This window comes from Haliotis rubra, unplaced genomic scaffold (assembly GCF_003918875.1).
Source record: "Haliotis rubra isolate DU_JTF1 unplaced genomic scaffold, ASM391887v1 Scf19, whole genome shotgun sequence".
NCBI classification, from domain to species: Eukaryota; Metazoa; Mollusca; class Gastropoda; order Lepetellida; family Haliotidae; genus Haliotis; species Haliotis rubra.
In genome coordinates this window covers 1,819,807-1,841,362 of record NW_025765891.1, presented here as the reverse complement: position 1 = coordinate 1,841,362, position 21,556 = coordinate 1,819,807, and the positions used below count along the sequence as shown (strand labels likewise).

Below are 21,556 nucleotides of genomic sequence, written 5' to 3'. Positions count from 1 at the left end.
CCAAGATGTGTATGAGTTAACTCGAAGTGTCTCATTACACTGCAGATGTGGTTAAATGTTTGTGAGTATACAAAGACCCAAGATGTGTATGAGTTTACTCAAAGTGTCTCATTACACTGCAGATGTGGTTAAATGTTTGTGAGTATACAAAGACCCAAGATGTGTATGAGTTTACTCGAAGTGTCTCATTGCACTGCAGATGTGGTTAAATGTTTGTGAGTATACAAAGACCCAAGATGTGTATGAGTTAACTCGAAGTGTCTCATTGCACTGCAGATGTGGTTAAATGTTTGTGAGCATACAAGGACCCAAGATGTGTATGAGTTAACTCGAAGTGTCTCATTACACTGCAGATGTGGTTAAATGTTTGTGAGTATACAAAGACCCAAGATGTGTATGAGTTTACTCAGAAGTGTCTCATTGTACTGCAGATGTGGTTAAATGTTTGTGAGTATACAAAGACCCAAGATGTGTATGAGTTTACTCAAAGTGTCTCATTGTACTGCAGATGTGGTTAAATGTTTGTGAGTATACAAAGACCCAAGATGTGTATGAGTTTACTCGAAGTGTCTCATTGTACTGCAGATGTGGTTAAATGTTTGTGAGTATACAAAGACCCAAGATGTGTATGAGTTTACTCAGAAGAGTCTCATTGCACTGCAGATGTGGTTAAATGTTTGTGAGTATACAAGGACCCAAGATGTGTATGAGTTAACTCGAAGTGTCTCATTACACTGCAGATGTGGTTAAATGTTTGTGAGTATACAAAGACCCAAGATGTGTATGAGTTTAAAAGTCTCATTGTACTGCAGAAAGATGTGGTTAAATGTTTGTGAGTATACAAAGACCCAAGATGTGTATGGAGTTTACATTAAAAGTAATACTCAGTACTGGTGAGAATAAATGTTTGTTGATCTACTTATCAAGATGTGTATGAGTTTAAAAGAGTCTCAGACTCCAGATGTGGTTAAATGTTTGTGAGGGCATACAAAGACCCAAGATGTGTATGAAATCTTAACTCAGAAGTGTCTCATTAACTGCCAGATGTGGTTAAATGTTTTTATACAAAGATTTACCTGTTAGTTATTTCCCCACTGACCTCATTGTCTGGGAGGGTTAAATGAACAAGTAACAAATAAAAAGAAAAACCTTGACATTATAAAAATTAAATTACTTATCAATAATACTTTGTAAAAAAAAACCCGTTCAGCTGCTTTTAAATTGAGGCCTGCCTAATCAAAGGTGCAAACACTTTCATTTCTATATTAAACATCTAGCAGACAGAACTATTTGGAAAATCCAGGAAAACCAACAAAATTATCCCAAACCAAAACCATCACTATCCTCTGTCCTCATCAGCATTCAACACTATGGTCCTACCAGCAGTGTTCCACCTTCTGAAAGCCCAGGAGTAGAGTTAGATTGTGGTCAATTGTCTGGAGCTCAGCGTTCATCTAGAATCTTGTCATTAGTGCTTTGAATGAAATTCTGACGTGTCTGTACAGGTGAGGTGAAATGGGGTGTAACAGTATGTTCAAGATCAGTGCACTTACATAGCAACATGCATACCCACATGGTACATACCCACATCTGGCTCAACTAGCTGTCATGTCAGTTACTGAGAAAACACACTATTTGAATCGGTTAAGCAACAGCTAGGCAAAGAGTAATGCCAACATGGAAATTGATGCAAAACATATCCATTTCCAAAACATGTTGTTCACTAATACTGACTGACTTACTGAGTTTGGTTTTATGCCGCTTTTAGCAATATTCCAGCAACATCACGGCGGGGGACACCAGAAATGGGCTTCACACAATGTACCCATGTGGGGATTCGAACCGGGGTCTTCGGGCATGGCGAGCCAACACTTTAACCACTAGGCTACCCCACCGCCCCTTGTTCACTAATAAATGTGTGTCTGTGTGTATTTGTCTAGACTGGAGACAGTCTATAGTGCAAGCCGTCTGTAGATACAATAAATCAGTCTAGTGTGGATACCCTACTCTGGGACAGTACATAGACTCCATGCTCAAGAGTCCTTCTTTTCTCCCTTTAATGCTGAGCAGCAGGCAGAGAAACAACAAGTACCATGTTTTGGTATGGTACTGCCAGAGTAAAACCACCGACCCTCTCTGGGTTGTCTCTGACAACTAGGCCAATGTCAGCAGTGTATAAGCCATGTAATCAAATTTAGTCAGCATACAAACAAAGGTGGTGGTGTTTGTTTGACTTGCATTAAAGTTGCTGAAACAGAATCTTTGGTCCCTTGGTAGATCCCAGCTTCTGGAACAACTAGCGATCATATCAGGCAGAAGGAAACCACCAAACCATCAAACCATTTGACTCAATTATGCAACAGCTTAGCAAAGATTAATGCTGTTATCATGGATATTACTTTCACTGAGCTGCACACAAATCTATATCCTAAACATTTTTCTTCACTAATACTTAGTGGGATCGCTACACTTTTACACTGCCGTTACCATATTGTTTCTGTTAGGTGTCACCAAATCAGTAAATGCACTGTCATGTCAGTGTTTTCATTTATTTATCACTCTAGTGTCTGGTTTTTACTGACTGCAATAATGAGTCAGGCAACTTTTGGGGACAAACTATGATGGCCATATTGGTACAGTGGTAAATGCTTACCCTTTTCACGAAAGACTTGTGTTTTCAGTGGTCCATTCATCATAATTTTCGCAGTTATTCGGCCCTTTATGTCAAATTGAATCTCTTTCTGAACAGCCAAGACATTCTTTTGTACTGACGTCTTACATCATCCATTGACTATCTCTCTGATCAATTACAGTTTGGAGTGAGTGAGTGAGTTTAGTTTTATGACGCACTCAGCAATATTCCAGCTATATGGCAGTGGTCTGTAAATAATCGAGTCTGGACCAGACAATCCAGTGATCAACAGCATGAGCATCGATCTGCGCAATTGGGAACCGACCACCTGATCGCTTCTTATGACAAGCATGGGTTACTGAAGATCAATTCTAACCCGGATCTTCATGGGTCAAAGTTCACACTGAGCGATATTCCAGTAATATCACATTCAAGGACTTAAACCTGGGTATTCTATATGATGAGTGAACGCATTTACCACTCGGCTACCCTGTGCATCATTTCAGGTATTGATAGGCAATATAAACACATACTGAGTGAGTGAGGTTTCACGCTACTGTTAGCATGTATTCAGCAATATCTCACCAGGTCCAGCTGGGTGAGACAAGCAAGTCCTCCAATCACTACCCCACTGCACCCGTGTGAGGAAATATTTCAATGTATCATGAGAATATGTAGGACTAAGAACAATGTACAGGAGACCTCACCTCTAAGTTCTAGCTCAGTAAATTTCAAGAATGACATAAGTGAGTCACCGTTTTCTTCAAGAGACACAAATTATCAAATATTACCAATGTGAACTCACCCAATTGTAACAGATAAATCAAGGTTAAAATAAGATGGTATAACTAATGTATTATTTATATTCACATTCATGTGACACACAAGCTCTGTGGACCAATACGTAATCTTGTGTTACAACACTTGTACTAAAATCACTCAGACTCTTTGTTCAGCCATCTTGACATCTCCACTGAAGATCTATATCCCCTCAGCCCACAATGACCATCAACCTTCCACCTACACACTGACACGTTATGTTGTAACGTGAGTTTATAACCTCATAAAAGAGAAGCCTTGGAAATGGAAGTTGAAATTTGCTGAGCAAGCACTTCTTCATACCAGACTGTTGATGTAGCTGCTCCCTCCCTATAGACATACTGTACGGTCACTCCTAGGTGTGACCAGTCCACATCTCAGAGAAGCAAACAGCACATCTTGCTTCATAGAAGTATTTGTATTTATTCCTTATTCAAAAATCAGGGCAGTGGGGTAGCGTAGTGGTTAAAGTGTTCACTTGTCATGCCCCAGGTTCGATTCCCCACATGGGTACAATGTGTGTAGCCCATTTCTGTTCCCCACCGTCATATTGCTGGAATGTTGCTAAAAGTGGCGTAAAACTAAACTAACTCACTCACTATTAAAGAAGCGTGTGATTTAAAATAATTCCTTCAACGGGGTACACCATTTATAATGACATCAAAATTGTATTTCCCCACACTCCACACAGTGCTGTTTCATTCCATCCAGACAGCAATGTAAATGACACCACAGTTTATTTCCCCCAGCTCCACACAGTGTTGTTTCCCTCTGTCCAGACAGCAATGTCCCATGTTACAGCACTATTTCCCTTCTAAACACCACATCCACGCTCACTGTGACAGATTTATGTGGAGACGAGATCTTTCACAAACTTGCAGTCAGGATAAAAACAATCCTATATTTGCATTTTTTTTCCAAAGCAAGAAAAAAGTTGGATAAATAATGGCAAAGCTCTGATGTTGATCCTATGATCTGTGAACACAATTACGATCAGAGGAATATCCCTGGGCCCAAAAGGTTTGCCAGATTAACTGCAAGACAAAAAATTAAAGTAAATTCCACACAAACATATTGCAACCATTCTCGCTGTCAAAGTTACTGTTCACAAAAGAATGACTCTGATTTTCCACATACACTAGCAAAAAGAGGTAAAAGAACGCTAGGGTTTTTCCTTTTCCTCTAGACTATCATCACTGCTGGGAACTGAAAAACAAAGCACTCCAATAGTGGGTGCTCTCTAACTTGAGTAAGTGAGTGAGTTTAGTTTTATGCCACTTTTAGTAATATTCCACCAATATCACGGCAGGGGACACAAGAAATGGGCTTCACACAAAGTACCCATGTGGGGAATCAATCCCGGGTCTTTGGCGTGACGAGCATTTACGCTTTAACCACTAGGCTAAACACACACAACAACACCACCACCCTCCCCCCCTCTAACATGAGCAGTGTGCTGACCATCAACTGGCTATACCACCTCATTTAACAATTATCTTGATTGATGATTCAATTAGTAACCAGTATTTATCTAGCAGGCCAGCATATTTGTCAAACCATATTTAATCCCATCATAACCAACAACCTTCATCTTCATGTAAAGTAAATTCTGACAAATCCCTTACACCCTGATCTGCCATTCCCCAGATCACAATCAATTAACTTCACGCCATGAAATGATGTGGAAGGAAGCAGGCCTAAAGATGCCATGTTTGTCAATAATGTCTCGCGTTGGTTGCCACCAGCCTTCAGGGTAAGTATGTTTGTATTTCCACAAACTAAACATTAAATGTGGAGCTATCATGGTGGCATCAATATATCAATATTACATTAACATGTTTTTGGCTTTCAAATCCTGAAGCGGATACATCATTTCTTGGTCTCAACAAGCCTTTCCTATCAGCGCTTAAGACCCCGTACATACACGTTTCAATTGGTTTGCTCAGCATTCACAGACACAGCCCAGGACATGCGTACTTAAACAACATTCTCACAGCTACTCGAACATGTATGCCGATCACTGAAGCATATTTGACGATCTTTACTTCCTGTTTGTATGCTCATTACTTCCCTTTATATCATCTGGATTATGTCAGCAACTTACAACCTGTATTAGGACATGGACTATTTTACCAGATGTGTCAGTGATTTTGTGATGGGTGTCAGTCCTGGAGCAGGAAACACTCACCTCTACATGATTACCTGGTGTCATCATTATGTCGCAGTGATTCATAGACACATGGCCATGACAATCAGGGGCCCAATCCACAAAGTGTTCACTGCACTGACAAACTATACTTACAATAGCTTGTAACTCTATGAACACTTTGTGAGTGAATGAGTGAATTTAGTTTTACGCTGCTGTTAGCAATATTCCAGCAACATCACGGCAGGGGACACCAGAAATGGCCTTCACACATTGTACCCATGTGGGAAATTGAACCCGGGTCTTCTGCATGATGAGCGAACGCCTGAACCACTAGGCTACCCCACCGCCCCTGACACTGTGAGTAGATCCTGAATGATACAGTTGGATCTGCTTCCAGAGAGATTTCTTATAAATACTGAAATGGTTTTCACACTTATTCACACGAGACTCCTATAAGATAAGTACATTTATACCTGGATCTGAAAGTAAAATGTGCAACTTCTACTTCTGAAAACATGAAAATTCTGAAATCAAATCAATCCACAATTTTATCACAAAAACAAATGTTTCAAAACTTTCAATACCAATGTAACTTGAATTTGTATAAGAAAAACCTGTCACCAATTAATCAGCACATTCCTTAATTGCATTAACACTTCAGGCACACCAAATTGCATGTGATCATCTGCTAGTTTTAGATAAAAATACAAATACACATCACACCAATTTTTGTTCACCATACTTCTGTGGAACTCACAATTTTTAACTTGTATGATATGTTGTATGCAACAACAGCTTGTTCACCAATCCCTATTTATTTACAGAATAAAAATATGATTAAATCAAATGTGCAACTAAGTTTAGCATCCTAACACAAAATACACAGATTATGCGAAACACAATGATCTGTTGGTGATGAAAACCCAGACCTTTGTGCAAGAGTGTGTGGTTTACCAACTACAATTTAAGCAAATCTTCCAGACACATTGTATTTGAATTGATTTTTTCAACAGTTGTCATTAAGGAGCACATTCCCTTAAGTGGCTAGTCAATTACTATGGAGGAGGGTTGGTCAGGAGAGTCCAGACTGCACAGGAGACAGAATTGTGGAGAGGGTTGATTCAGGAATGGGAGGGATTTGATTCATTGTGTAGCACCATGGGAGTATTGAAGCACATGGATATGGCACAAGAAAAATGGTCATTATTATGCGTAATCCTGCTTTGAACAGAAGCTGCAATATATTACACTGCGCCAGCAAGAAGTCAAGCAATAACCATGGATCATAATCACTATAGTGTGTTTAACCCCACACGCAGGAACATTCCAGCAATATCTTCACTTGTAATAGTAGTTTGTAAGTAATCAAGTCTGAACAACACATCCAGTGATTTATATCATAAGCAATGTGTCTGCAATAGCAAAGCTTGTGCCTGTATGTTTTCCACATTTTACATTCATGATTTACACTTAAAATGTCTGGGAAGACAATTTCTTAAAGTAAGAAAAAAAGGAACATTTATTTAACCATCCTGATTAACCCTTATCACCTGGAAGAGCTGGGTTGTTGAGGAGAAAGAGGGGTTAACCTTCTTTGAACAGTATTTCAGTAACATAAAATGAGGAAGACATATTGCTTTAATGAAAACAAATTGATGGAGAACACGTTCTTGTTTATTGCATTTAGCAATGTTTCAAAGTAACAGTCTCACACTGTCATGAACCTGATCAGAATCTGTAAGAATCTACATCAAACTGTGGAAGAATCTACATCGAAATATCACTAACTGCAATAAACAAGAAGCTGTTATCCATTAATTCCTATATTTGGTTTTCAAGTCGCCAAGTTCTCGAATGTTCCTCACACAAAACTGTTTGGGAAAAAACCAAATTGACACAGATTTTAAACATTTATCTCGTTGGTGAACCCATATACACAGAGCGGGAGACCAAAACCGCAATAAAGAAAATATAGGATTCAAACCTAGGACTAACAGATCTTGGTGGGTAATACACGCTGTTGATAAAGTATGGCATCTTAGACCACCATGGCAATCAAGGCTCTAGAACTCAATCTGATGATTCCCATTGATCATAACACTGGTAAGGCCAAAGTTTATATTTCATTTATGTGTGATGAATAAAGTGTGGCGGCTGAAATCAATGCCCCTCGCCTTGTTGTGTCAGTCAAGTGTTAAGAGGAGTTCTCTTGAGCTAGCAGATGGAGGCTCCGATCCCCAGTTGAAGAGGGGGATTTTAATGACTGACTGACTGACTGAGTTTGGTTTTACGCCGCTTTTAGCAATATTCCAGCAACATCACGGTGGGGGACACCAGAAATGGGCTTCACACATTGTACCCATGTGGGGATTCGAACCTGGGTCTTCGGCGTGACGAGCTAATGCTTTTTAACCACTAGGCTACCCCACCGTCCCAGATTTTAATAGGAGTACAGATGTAATCATGTATAGGATTGCAGGGTATTATTGGTATACCGCAATACGCTTTTCAAATGATACATATTGTAATATATTTTCTGTGAACCGGTATATTGTATAAAGAACATATTTGAAGTTTTGGGATTATCTTTATGGTTTAAATTATTATCTACACTGACTTTCAATAACAAAGATGTGTTCCTTCATTATTCAATGACAAAATGGCATACTGTACATACTATCAATTGTATTTAAAAGAAAACAGAATCCCTGACTATGCAACCTAATTTTGAGATTGCCGTCATTAAAACCATAACAAATATTCATAGGGATTTATAATGTAGAAATAGGATCGACATGTACAATTAGTGTCTCTTGCTGTCAAACATGTACTGTCCAAAACATATCACAAAACAAGCACCTGAATCTCAATATATTGCAATACAATGTATTGGCTGATAACACCACCACCACCACCACCAGCATCATCATAAACATCAACATCATATCCACCATTACCACCTTCATCAACACCACCACCTCGGCACCATCAACATCAACATCCACCATCATCATCAACACCACCACCACCATCATCATCATAAACATCATCATAACCACCATTACCACCTTCATCAACACCAACACCACCACCATCATCATCATCATCATCATCATAAACCACCATCATCATAACCACCATCACCACCTTCATCATCATCTTAAACATCACCACCACCACCATTACCACCAGCATCATCATCAACATCAACATCATCATAACCACCATCACCACCTTCATCAACACCATAACCACACACCACCACCAGCATCATCATCATCATCATCAACATCAACATCATAACCACCATCACCACCATCATTCATCAACATCCACCATCATCATCACCAACACCATCATCATCATCATCAACATCAACATCATAACCACCATCACCACCATCATCATCATCAACCACCACCACCACCACCATCGGCAACAACATCATCACCACATCAACACCAACACATCAACATCATAACCACCATCACCACCTTCATCAACACCAACACCACCAGCATCATCATCATCATCATCATAAACATCAACACCATCACCATCATAAACATCACCATAATTATCATCTTTAACACCTTCAAAACCATAATCAACATCATTATTGTCATCACCACCACCTTCATGAACAGAATCATCAACATCATCAGCATCATGATCATCATCAACACCATCACCATCATCACTATCATCACTACCATAACCAACACCAACATCATGTAACAAAAAATCATCAATATTATTGTCATCAGAGCATTTCAAAGCTAATGTACACACGACTCAGGCAGTTAAGATGGATGGAGGGAGAAGCACACCAACCACTCTGAAATGAAGCCGAATAATGTAGGGACAGGCCTATATTTCATACAGAGGTGCAGCATAATCTGCACCAAAGCTGGGGTGATGTGTGAATAATCCTTCATCATCCTGGATCCCTAGAAGTGTCAGCATGTGCCTACTTAACAGTCAGGTCTGTGTGCTGGCATAACTTCCCTTTCCTTAGGGAAAGTGAGCGTTATTTGGACGTTTCATGTTTTACAAGATCGTTAGATTGTACACACAATGGGGAGATAGACACAGGTCAACGCCCTGTGCTGTGTGGTGATTGGCTGTGGCAGCTACTGCTGTTGTTATCACTGCCGATGATGCTGCCGCTGCTCATGTTATCACACCTGCTGCACTAACATCCACCCACCTGCCCCAACTCCAGTTGCTGCCTCGGAGAGCTGATGGGCACTTTCTGCTGCCCTGCCCCAGTGGTGTATAGCCTTGTGAAAGAGCAGGGTGCGCAGGAGCAACTGTAATGGGGTGTAACTGCATCCACCACAAATGCACCTACTGCAACGAAACAGAAACGCGAACACATCCTGCTACACAGCAGACACTACCAACACAGAATGGTGCTCCAGAGTTCACTGGGTGCAAACACTCCTCAGTCCACTAAATAACACCCAAAAATTCAAAGACCAAGGTATATTTCTTTTCAAAACGGGCCTTTAAGGTCGCTTAAATTACATTTGTGACGTCATTCCATTGTCTGTTCGCTCCATTACTTTTTAGGAATGGAGCGATGTGTACCAGTTTCAAAATAAAACCTTCATTTTGTCATTTTGACATTTAATTTTGATAACAGCAATATTCCCAATACTAATGGGTTTAATAAATCTTGTAACTCTCCATTCCATTAAAATATTGTGCCTACCAACCAATTTTAAGGAAGGAATGGAGAGTTACCATACTTATAATCCCACATAACCAACTACCAACGTACAACATAACAACATAAAAACAAAAACACAGATACCAACCAAACCGTGCCATAGTTCATCCCACTTACAACTTCTGACAAATTCAAAATTGATACAAATTTAATTATGCAACACTAACGCCCCCTTGAGGTTGCCATATCCTTTGTTCAAATCAGTGTGCGAAATAAGCATTATGTGAGAAAGCACGCATTAAATCTCCAAATCATCATCATCATCATCATCATGCATCCAATCACAGCACCATGCACCATGTGTGTGTGTGTGAGGCGGCTAGTACATGTCTTACACCAGTTTTATACTTCAGTCCCTCTGATAAACCATGCCACTGTTTCAGCATGGATGAACCTCCCAAGCTATACTTACTTTAAGTCAAAGTCTTTGCTTTCTCTCCCCCCCCCCACCACCACCCATCCTCTCATGCTATGAACCAGGCAGTGCAACAACAAGTACCTTCTTTCACCTTCTCTCAAATGACCTTCAGACAGACACTCTATCCATAACACCATGCGAGCCAGGTGAGGTGAGGTGAGGTGAGATGAGGTGAAGTGAGGTGAGGTGAGGTGAGGTGAAATGTTGTTTAACGTTGCACTTAAGAATATTTCGTTCAGATGACGATGTGCGTGCATGTGTATATGTGGCTGCTTGTACTAGCCCAGACTTTATAGTGTTTTTTTAGGCTGGTTTTATAGTGCTAACTCACAGAGATACCATGCCGCAGTTAAGCATGAATATCCCCCACCCAGACACATTATACTGACTCCAAACTGACCAGTCCTTGTTGTACCCATTAATGCAGAGTCCCAGGCAGGGACCAACAAGTACCATCTTTATTGTATGACACTCTCGGGGATCGAACCAATGACCTTCCGCTCTCCGGGTGGACGCTCAAACCACTACACCATGGAGGCGGTCTGGGAGCTGTGTGAGGCAACAGAGTGAACAGATAGTGGGTGGAGTAGTGGATGGATGGATGGGTGGGTGGAGTGGATGGATGGACATGTGGGTGGATGAATGAATGGGTGGATGAGTTGGTGCATGGCTGAAAGGGTGGATCGAGAATGGATGGATAAGTGGGATGGATGAGTAAGTAGGCAGATGGGTGGATGGAGGGTTGGATAAGGGGGTCTATAGACAGAAATAATGACTGTCAGCAACAATTTTATTGATATTCCAGCTATAACAAAGATGCTTGTAAACATAAGAGTGGACCAACCAGTGAATGCATGAGACATTAACCAGATAAAATTACATTTGTCGTCACAAGTTAACACCGTGATCCATTTTTGTCTTTTCCAATATTCATGGAGCTTGTAACCAGTTCCTTCAGAGTACCCATTTTGTGAATGCATTGAACATTTAACCAGATAAAATCCCAATTACCAAGTCACTAAGTCTAACACCCAGACCCTCATCTTCTGGCTCCAATATTCATGGGATACTGGTAACCTTTTCTTTCAGAGATATCCCATGGGATGTTGAGGAGGCATGTATACGAGGTGGTTTACTCTACTTTAACAGATTACCAGGTTCAATATAATACAGTCTAAGTAAACTTAGGCTCAGTATTATTCGTTACACTGCTATACTGAGTCTAACAAAACTATATGGAAGGTTGCGTCAGGTAACCTTTGAGCGACCTATGACCATCCAATCAATAGCGAGACGACAGAAAGGATTTAACCAATCAGACAACGGCTACTATTTAGGGTTCGGCGGGACTTACAAAATGGATTTACTCTTCCCCGGTCGCCAACACTCAGATATCACAACAAATGAAAACCTGCATAAAACACAGATATATGACCTGCAGAATATACCCTTTTGGGTTTCTGTTGACATAGTTATCATTAGCTAATATTTCCGCAAGCTGACATCCTTGAATACTGACGAAACGCTATTTTCAGCGACTGTTTACTCACGGTTGTGGTGTGCTCCATGTGCATCACTCGGAAGCGATCGTACGGAAAATAGCATTCAGAATCGTTCGGGTACAAAACTTTTTCGAGATAAAAGTTCAAAAGGTATGTGCGAATGTCATCTTTCACGATTTGGTAAGCTGTGTTCTGATTAGACAATAGAAAAGGTTACCTGATGCGACCTTCCACAAGGTTTTGTTAGACTCAGTATAGCAGTGTAACGAATAATACTGAGCTTAAGTTTACTTAGACTGAATATAATATAACTATAAAACGTTGATGACAACTCTGTTCTTCCACAGGGCTGTAGTTGATCTGTAGTGGCATGATTGGTTTACTTTAGCAGATGAATGACTGAATTGGGTAGCCCTTAAATTTGTTGGAGAAGAATCCATTAAATATTGCTGTGATATCTATTGAATATTGCTGATACCTGTTGAATATTGCTGCAATATCCATTAAATATTGCAGTGATATCTATTGAATATTGCTGATACCTGTTGAATATGGCTGCAATATCTATTGAATATTGCTGTGATATCTATTGAATATTGCTGATACCTGTTGAATATGGCGGCAATATCTATTGAATATTGCTGTAAAATCAACTGAATATTTCAGTATTACCCATCGAATATGGCTGCAATATCAATTACACATTGCCATGATGTGTTGAAAATTGCTGAGACAAGTATTACATATTGCTGTGATATCAGTTGAGCATTGTTATGATATCTGTTGAATATTGCTGAGTGCAGCACACTCCAACAATCGCTCACTGAAGCGTTCCTTGCAAGCACTCAACTACTCAGCAATCCGTCTCATCCTCCACAGAACTTCATCAAGCAGTGACAAGAGCTGGTCTTAAGGATCAAAAGTTATATAAAGATTGATGCCTCTTCTCAGAGGGACAAATCCCTGGGATGTTGAGAAGATGTATTAGCAAGCTGACCTCTTCATTCTCCAGCCAGAGAAGCTTCACAGAGCTGGTTTCACTCATCAGCAGCTCAACAATACTCTGAAACGTTGTCAATATAAATGACTGGTTTACCAACTACCATTCAAGCAAATCTTCCAGACACATTGTATTTGAATTGATTTTTTCAACAATTGTCATTAAAGAGCACATTCCCTTAAGTGGCTAGTCAATTACTATGGAGGAGGGTTGACCTGAGAGAATCATACAGAGACAAGAGACAGAGTCATGGAGAGGGTTGGTGCAGGAATGGGAGGACTTTTGGTGAATTGTGTGGCGCCAAGAGAATGCCACAGTGCATGGAAAGGCAAAAGATAAAACCAGGAATACATTGTTATAATTGCTTCATGCTGCTTTGAACAAGTTTACATTACCGTAGTAAATACATTGTTATAATTGCTTCATGCTGCTTTGAACAAGTTTACATTACTATAGTAAATACATTGTTATAATTGCTTCATGCTGCTTTGAACAAGTTTACATTACTATAGTAAATACATTGTTATAATTGCTTCATGCTGCTTTGAACAAGTTTACATTACTGTAGTAAATACATTGTTATAATTGCTTCATGCTGCTTTCAACAAGTTAACATAACCGTAGTAAATACATTGTGACAGTTAAATACGGTATGACTCAAATGTATGTCATACATAAGGGGTGGCATTATTTTTACTTAGTGATGAAGTCTGCACTGAGAAGACCAAGGACCAAGATCACAGAGAAATATACCATTCATGTGATGACCAGAAATGAAGAGTTCTACTGAATAAGAAGACTTATTCCAACACTAAGAATGATCACACACCAAGACTTTTGTTACTATTAAGTACAAAAAAAGCTGGAATCAGCCGAGGTAAACATCAGAAAGACTGAAAACCTACTGACTGCACTCATGTACATGGATTTTGTCACCTCTGCTACAGTATGTTACATATTACCTCCAGTCTTGTCCTCACCCTTTCATGATATTAAGAGACACTGGATTACAAAAGTCGTGGTGGCTGAGCGGGTTAGGCAGCTGACTTTGAGTGCTGGTGATTAGGTGTCTGACTCTGAGGGTGTGGGTTCGAATCCCAGATGGGACTCAACCCAACAAAAGTACTAGAATCCGTACTTTACTAAGAAAGTGTAATCCCAAATATAACATATGTTACATTTGACCACTTTCTAAATGGCATTGTGTATTCAGATACAGGATTACAGGCTCGGTGAAATGGGGCTTGACAATGTATTTAAGATTATTTCAGCTACATCTCAATGTTCATGCTTGTGTTGCCTGTTGTCCTGGTCCAGACATTTCATGACTGCCCACTGACGAAACAAACCACAGTTAGACATGGATCCACCAATGAGAAACTATTTTAACTGTGAGTCGACCAATTGCTGGTGTATCCTACCACCCTTTAACATGTTTTGGCATGTTGTAAATCAACGTACTGCATAGAAAGCCTCCTGTTGGAATACAATACCATAACACTGTATCGGTACACCACTGGCAAGCATCTTGAATTACCACACACCAGATCACGTATCTTAACATCATCAATATTGTGTCATCTCAAAAATTTTAACATCATGTTGTCTTTTAAAGAACTCATGTACATTGTGTTGGATTTTATCTCCTGTTGCAATGTTTCTTGTAATGTCTTGTATCTTAATAATCGGGGCGGTGGGATAGCCTAGTGGTTAAAGCGTTGGCTCGTCACACCGAAGACCCGGGTTCGATTCCCCACATGGGCACAATGAGTGAAGCCCAATTCTGGTGTCCCCCGCCGTGATATTGCTGGAATATTGCTAAAAGCGGTGTAAAACTAAACTAAACTCAGTCAGTCAGTCAGTCAGTCAGTATCTTAATAATCAGTCATGCATGTTATAAAACAATATACATACTGGTAAGGTTAGGAATTTTAGGGTAGTGAAGACTGGGCATTTGTTTTCATAAAAATACCCCCAAATTTTTATAATCCTCCACTTTTTTTGCTCAGTATACATTAGCAATACAAACAATTTTAACTGAGTCTTGTACATGAATAATTTTTTCAAAGTGCATTCTCTATTTCTAATGTTTGATATATACATACAGAAACATGACACTAAAATTCTCTTTTCAGAAACTGCGTATGAATATAATGACTAAATGCACTTTGCCATTTGTGATACCAGGTGGAACTCGCATTTCAAGAAACCTCTAAACTGTAGGGGCATGATATTCATCAGTATCAGCAAGATATAACACTGATATTGCTTGCTAAAAGCAGCTCCTGACTGGTTCCAGAAAGGTGACCTCATTTGCATATTTATCAGACCTTGGTACAAGTTTATTGAACTGGTTATCGCATCAATAACACTATTCATAATTGATGTTTGTTGTTATGAACTGACTGAGTTTGGTTTTACACCGCTTTTAGCAATATTCCAGCAATATCACAGCGGGGGACACCAGAAATGGGCTTCACTCATTGTACCCATGTGGGGATTCGAACCCGGGTCTTCGGCATGACGAGCCAACGCTTTAACCACTAGACTACCCCACCGCCCCTTGTTGTTATGAAAGTGTAATAGAATAGGTAATAATGTAATAATGATGACAGACAAATAATCTGATTAAAACATAAAATTGTGTCTTACAATGTATCATAATAACCATGGTTATGAAAATTTTGAAATATAAAACTACTTTTAACAGGAAAATTAATCCAGATGTTGCCCAGATAAACCATTTTCATGAACCTATATCTTATCTTAATGGAGTATGCAAATCTGCACCAGATACCCTGGACTATAAACCCAGCAATATAGCTGTTATTCCACATCATGTTTGTGTCATATATTCCACAGCTCGATATGTTCCCAGAAACACACAGCTATAAAGCAGCATCTGAAGCACAAATAAGGATGCTGCATAAATAGATATTAAACTTGATCTAAATTGTTAAAACACAGCCACTTTTCCCCACTCACGTCATCACTGATTGATATTTAATCCGATATTGATGACACTTTCCAAAGTAATCTTGATGGATGTCTCAAGAGAACATTTATTTCACACTATTCCAATCTTTCAGAAACAGTTTCATATTGTGTGATTGGCAAATGGCTTTTAACATCCCTCCATGTTCTGTGGTTTCAGTGCCATCTTGCAATATGACCATTCCTTAATCTGAGCCTCTTTAACCAGTTTCACATTGTGTGATTGCCAAATGGCCTTTAACATCCCTCCATGTTCTGTGGTTTCAGTGCCATCTTGCAATATGACCATTCCTTAATCTGAGCCTCTTTAACCAGTTTCACAGTTTCATATTGTGTGATTGCCAAATGGCCTTTAACATCCCTCCATGTTCTGTGTTTTCAGTGCCATCTTGCAACATGACCATTCCTTAAACTGAGCATCTTTTACCATTATTTTAAGAAACGGTAAATCTAACTGAAATTCTTCTGTTTTAAGGATCTTTCATCCTTACTGCAGCCAAAGCTTTCAAGGTGTACGATGAAGATATAATGATACCAAATATGGGCCTGATGTTATAACTACACATATCTACCAGTATGTCTATACAGACACATATGACAGCACAGCAGCTCAAAGCATGTTGCATTATGATTAAGGAATTCACAACATTGAATAATTCTATGCTTGTGGAGAATTTACTTCACAAAAAAATGCAAAAGCTGTTTCCATTAGATTCTTAACAGGAAAACTTTTATTTGAATTTTTTTTTCAAAGCATTAACCAAACATATTTTTAACAACAGAACCCTAAAAGAGAATTCCTGGTCCAACTGATGGAGAGTAAGATGCATATAGATTTTAAAATGATGAATTCACCAATCCTTAATGCTGCAGATTGGCCCATTTAAAAGACAATATTGATTTCCATGCTTTTAGCAGAGATTTGTCGTGTTTATTTATTAGAATGTTTTAAGACCTTCAAGTGATTCTGGCAAGAAAACAGTTGTCCTATTGATATTCTATTACTTATGTAAAATAAAAATCTATATTCAATTTTAATAATACTTTAACTCTAAGCAGGAGAATTTTAAAGCTGGAATTATATTTCTCTTTTTATTGTATTTTAATGACTGAGGAACAGAATGGATGACAACATAAACATCCAAAGATTAGATATGAGCCTCTGTATTGATTACTATAGTTGTATAAAAGGCAGATGCAGCTAGGTATGTTTACTGAGGACCACACCCTTAATTATCTTCCATCATCCATGTGATATACCAGACAGTGGTCACCCAGATAAATGATGACAAGTGTCCCTTGAATGGCATGATCACCAAGTCTTAACACAGCAATCAAAACAACATGTCTTCATTGGTTAAATTAATCCAATAATATTCATAATCCAATCTAACAGCACCTTATTGGTGACTTAGTAGAATCCTTGAAAGAGAACCATTTGCTGCCCAATACCATTAGTGCCTCTGCACCCAATGCCTCAGATCTTGGTAACACCTAAATGAGATTTGTGTGTACCAGTTGGTGTCTGAAAGTGAAAACATTTGTTGTCCTTACACTTCTTAGGCAGATCCAGTTTTTGATCCAGGCTAATTTGGTCAAGATTCAGGAGGATGAATTTGAACAATTAATACTTTGTCAAGGTTGGATTGAGGTTACTTTACAAGGTGGAAGGTTCATCCTAGAAATGAGAAGCATAGGACCTGGTTTTGAAATATACAGACTGCTGACAGATAATTGCATTCTCTGGTTGATAGACACAGCTTACTCAACAGGAACAGTTTCAAATAAATATGTTCTCCGCCAGAATGACAGGTTTGGCATCACAGTTTTGCAATTCATAAACAAAGCTTCACCCAACAAGACCTGATACTAATTCACAGCTTATCAATCTGAACCTGTGTTAAGTACATATAACAATCTTGTATTTGTTTATCCCTGAACTGATCTCACAAGGTTCTGCAAAGGAAGCCATTGTCACCACCAGCTGAATTATCCCCACAGAATATTTACAGAGGAGATGAGAGCTTCAAGATAAACATGCCGAACAATAGCATCAAAGTGTGTCTGTGGGAAGATTGTAATAAATAGGTGTGATTCTAAGAAAGATGAATTTCACTACAAGTGAGCAACTAGAAATGCAATGATAAAAGTACTCAAAGATAAAATTCAATTTAGTGATTAAATATTAAAGATCGATCAATTCATTATGTTAATCTCCAGTGATTACAGTATTCAAAGATAAATAATTTCAAAGATAAATGATTTCATTATGTGATCAAGGCTTAGATATTACCGCTGCTCTCCAAGTCGTCAAGCATTTTCCGATGATTATTTCCCAAGTGTGTCTGCAGCTAAACAGTCTCAACAGTAGAGGTATCCAAGAGGGGGCTAGGATAATTCACAAATAAAACGGTACAAACAGTCACAATTGGCATTATTCCACGTGTAATTGGGAAGCATAAACAGGTCCGCATGGCTTGCCTTGCACGTGCAAGACATGCGACACATGCTAAAAATAACCAATCAAATTAAACGGCACCTCATCGCTGGCCGCAGTGTTTCCAAAGCCGACGACGCCACATCTGATCACTTCTTCAGACGTAAATAATCCAATTTGAAAATCTTCTGGTCAATGGTAAATCCAATGGACACACGTGGGTATCGTTGCTCTATATCCGATTACTGTAAGTGGACTGAAATCAAAGAAGGGAAATACACCAGCTACCCGAGAAGCACTAAGCTCTGGGTAGGGGTGGCTGTGAGGGGGGCTATGTTGGGTGGGGGTCAGGACTTAAGGGTAGGGCCAGATGCACTCACCCCCTGATCCATAAGAGGTTGACGACTGTAACGGGCGTCTTGACAGAGAACGGCGCACAAAGCGACGCTTATGCTGTAATCTCCTTAAGGCTTGCCCCACTGGAATCAGAAAACATGATGGTCTGCAGTAGTATCCGATATATTCACTTTTGCCGACCTCCTGTTTTTACACAATCATACTTACTTCTTTCCGCTACTATACAACCATGGTTCTACGGCGCCCGCTTACAACGGCGCATGCTTCACGGACGTGACGACACAGGTCAGAGGTCGGATTTCACCACATTCATGTGCGTTCGTGACACAATCCTTCCAAGCACGTGTAGTACGGAGTTGGACAGAACGTTGCTTTGAGCAACGCGCTGCTCGATCAGACTGATCCTGAATCAATCACATGCCTCGTGTCTTCACTCCTCCAATAAGCCACTACAATCGACCTTTTCCGGCCAGGAAAAATTATGCTATCACTGTGGCAAATTGTATTGACTTTAGCAATCAATTGCTTTATTCTGTGACAGTTGAGCCACAAGTGCTGTGGAGTTATTTACCACGGTATCGTACTAGGATGCTACCGTGCCACGCCAAGAGACGGATTACAGGTAGCGAGGGAGGAGAATATAGCGCCAGGAGTGTATTTACTTGTGGAATGCCGTTATCGTGTGCTGTGCTACCTTGTCGCTAAGACCGAGCGCGGGAAGCAGGACCAGCCATAATGATCTAAGTCGAAGACATTCTTACAGCGGCTCCTTGGGATCGATGAACCACAGGCTGGCGCGAAAAAAACATCCCTCTTCCTCTTGAAGCTCAGGGAGGCGGTCTAAGGCGTGGCAGGTGGGGCAGAGAGATTGTACCAAGGACGTTTTTAGAGCTTCGTACTAAACCTTTGGTTTTCAAGCTTCTGTTGTAAATAGGCAGAGGGGATTATTTTCTTCAGGGAGACACGACGGTTAGTTTAAATTCAGTTTGCGTTAGAGAATGGAGCGACTTTGCTTGTTAGAGCCCGTTTGGCACAGAGCTGGAGATTAACGCCAGTGCGCTTTAGTTCTCGGGGACATTGTCCCCTGGCTCCCGCGATCGTAAAGACTGGTTACGTTCTCCCACTGCTCAATGCTGCAGTAGAGAGAGCACTATTTAATGGGAAGATATATTTCGGTGTCATGGTAGATCTCTTCTGTTGCTTATCCCTACCTCGGATATATTACGTCAGTGGTTCAAGCCCCGCATTCATTGCTAACTCGCCGATCATCAATTGAAATCATGATTTATTCAAACCTTCCTTCGTTCCAGCCAAGGCATAATATCTGTCTTGTAGTGGGTTGTACTCTTTGAACAAGGTTGGAATGCATCTTTAATTGCCTGTCAGTCAGGACAGATGAACATGGAAATAGAGTTAAGGAAATTCAAATTTATTTCTTATTGATTCCAGTTCCTCCTGGAGCCATGATATCCATTGACGAAAACTACGTTATGTTCCAAATTTATAATGCATTGATTTTAAAGGGATTTCAATGGCCTTGGTTTTCTCTCATCGAGTTGATAAAATGACGACCAGCGAGTTTTGAATATAGAACGTTTGACCTAGTTCTTAACGGGGATGATTTACTGTCATGTATTTGGTAGTGTATAACGCGTGTTATCGGGTAACCGGAAGCCAAGCACAGGGAGGCTGCTCTCAATGTGGTATTTACAAAACAATGAGATAATTTCATCATCCGCGTGCCTTACTGTGTGTTTCATGGGCTCAAGCAGATTAAACACGTGTAATCGGAAATGCGGTTTAATCTGTTGGTAGAAGAGCAACACGTGTGTTTGATTAACGCTGTGTTACTGAAAGGTGTATGCAAACACGCCAGTCGTGGCAACCTTTAGTGTTTAGTGTTGAACGCTGCCCTGGGGTTCTACAAGGTGATTGGTCGGAAACAGTTGGTGATTTGCAAATTTTCTTTCATCAGCAACAAGATTGTTAAACACTGCTATGCAGAGTTTGGGTCACACGGAGAAACGAAACTGCAGTGTTCCGGACGAGGTATCGCCTGCAGAGCCAGACAATAAGGCACCCGACTCCAGGAATAACAACCCACTTCTGTTCACTAGTGTCAGTTCAGCCAGCAAGGGGAACAGAGGTATTGATAGTAGAACGCTTCAGAGAAGGTATGAAATGCAAAGGGTTAAATACACAGGTGTTCGACTCGAGTAATCCCAGAAAGAAAGTAATCATATTTTATTTTTTTCAACAAAACAAAACAAAAAGCTGAAGGCAACCCAGAACAACTCTAGTTTCTAGAGCTGAGCCAATCTAGACTTGCAAATCATTAGAGACTTAAACTGGTTTCTGTTTTGAACTACTGTAAATATGGTAACGGTTTGGTAAAACAATTCTACATAATGCGTTCTAAAATCAGTAGATTTGCTTGTGTAACGCCGCACTCTGCAATACTCCAACAGCTATATGCGAGTAGTCTGTTAATAATCGAGTCTGGACCAGACAAT

General features: G+C 39.9%; 1 protein-coding gene across 3 annotated transcripts in view; it reads right to left on the bottom strand.

The window, feature by feature from the left end:
* The window catches only part of LOC124274358 (Kv channel-interacting protein 4-like), a 462,530-nt gene extending 443,092 nt beyond the window's left edge, over positions 1 to 19,438 (bottom strand). The window contains exons 1-2 of one of the 3 annotated variants that reach the window (XM_046709723.1): positions 19,251 to 19,438; positions 19,067 to 19,165 (exon numbers count right to left, since the gene is read on the bottom strand). In XM_046709723.1, the coding sequence (XP_046565679.1) occupies positions 19,067 to 19,165; position 19,251 (100 nt within the window). In that variant the 5' untranslated portion in view covers positions 19,252 to 19,438. Of the gene's footprint in view, positions 1 to 18,542; positions 18,583 to 19,066; positions 19,166 to 19,250 lie in introns of those variants that run through there. The other 2 variants (XM_046709725.1, XM_046709730.1) reach the window with 2 other exon arrangements.
* Positions 19,439 to 21,556: the final 2,118 nt, after the last annotated feature.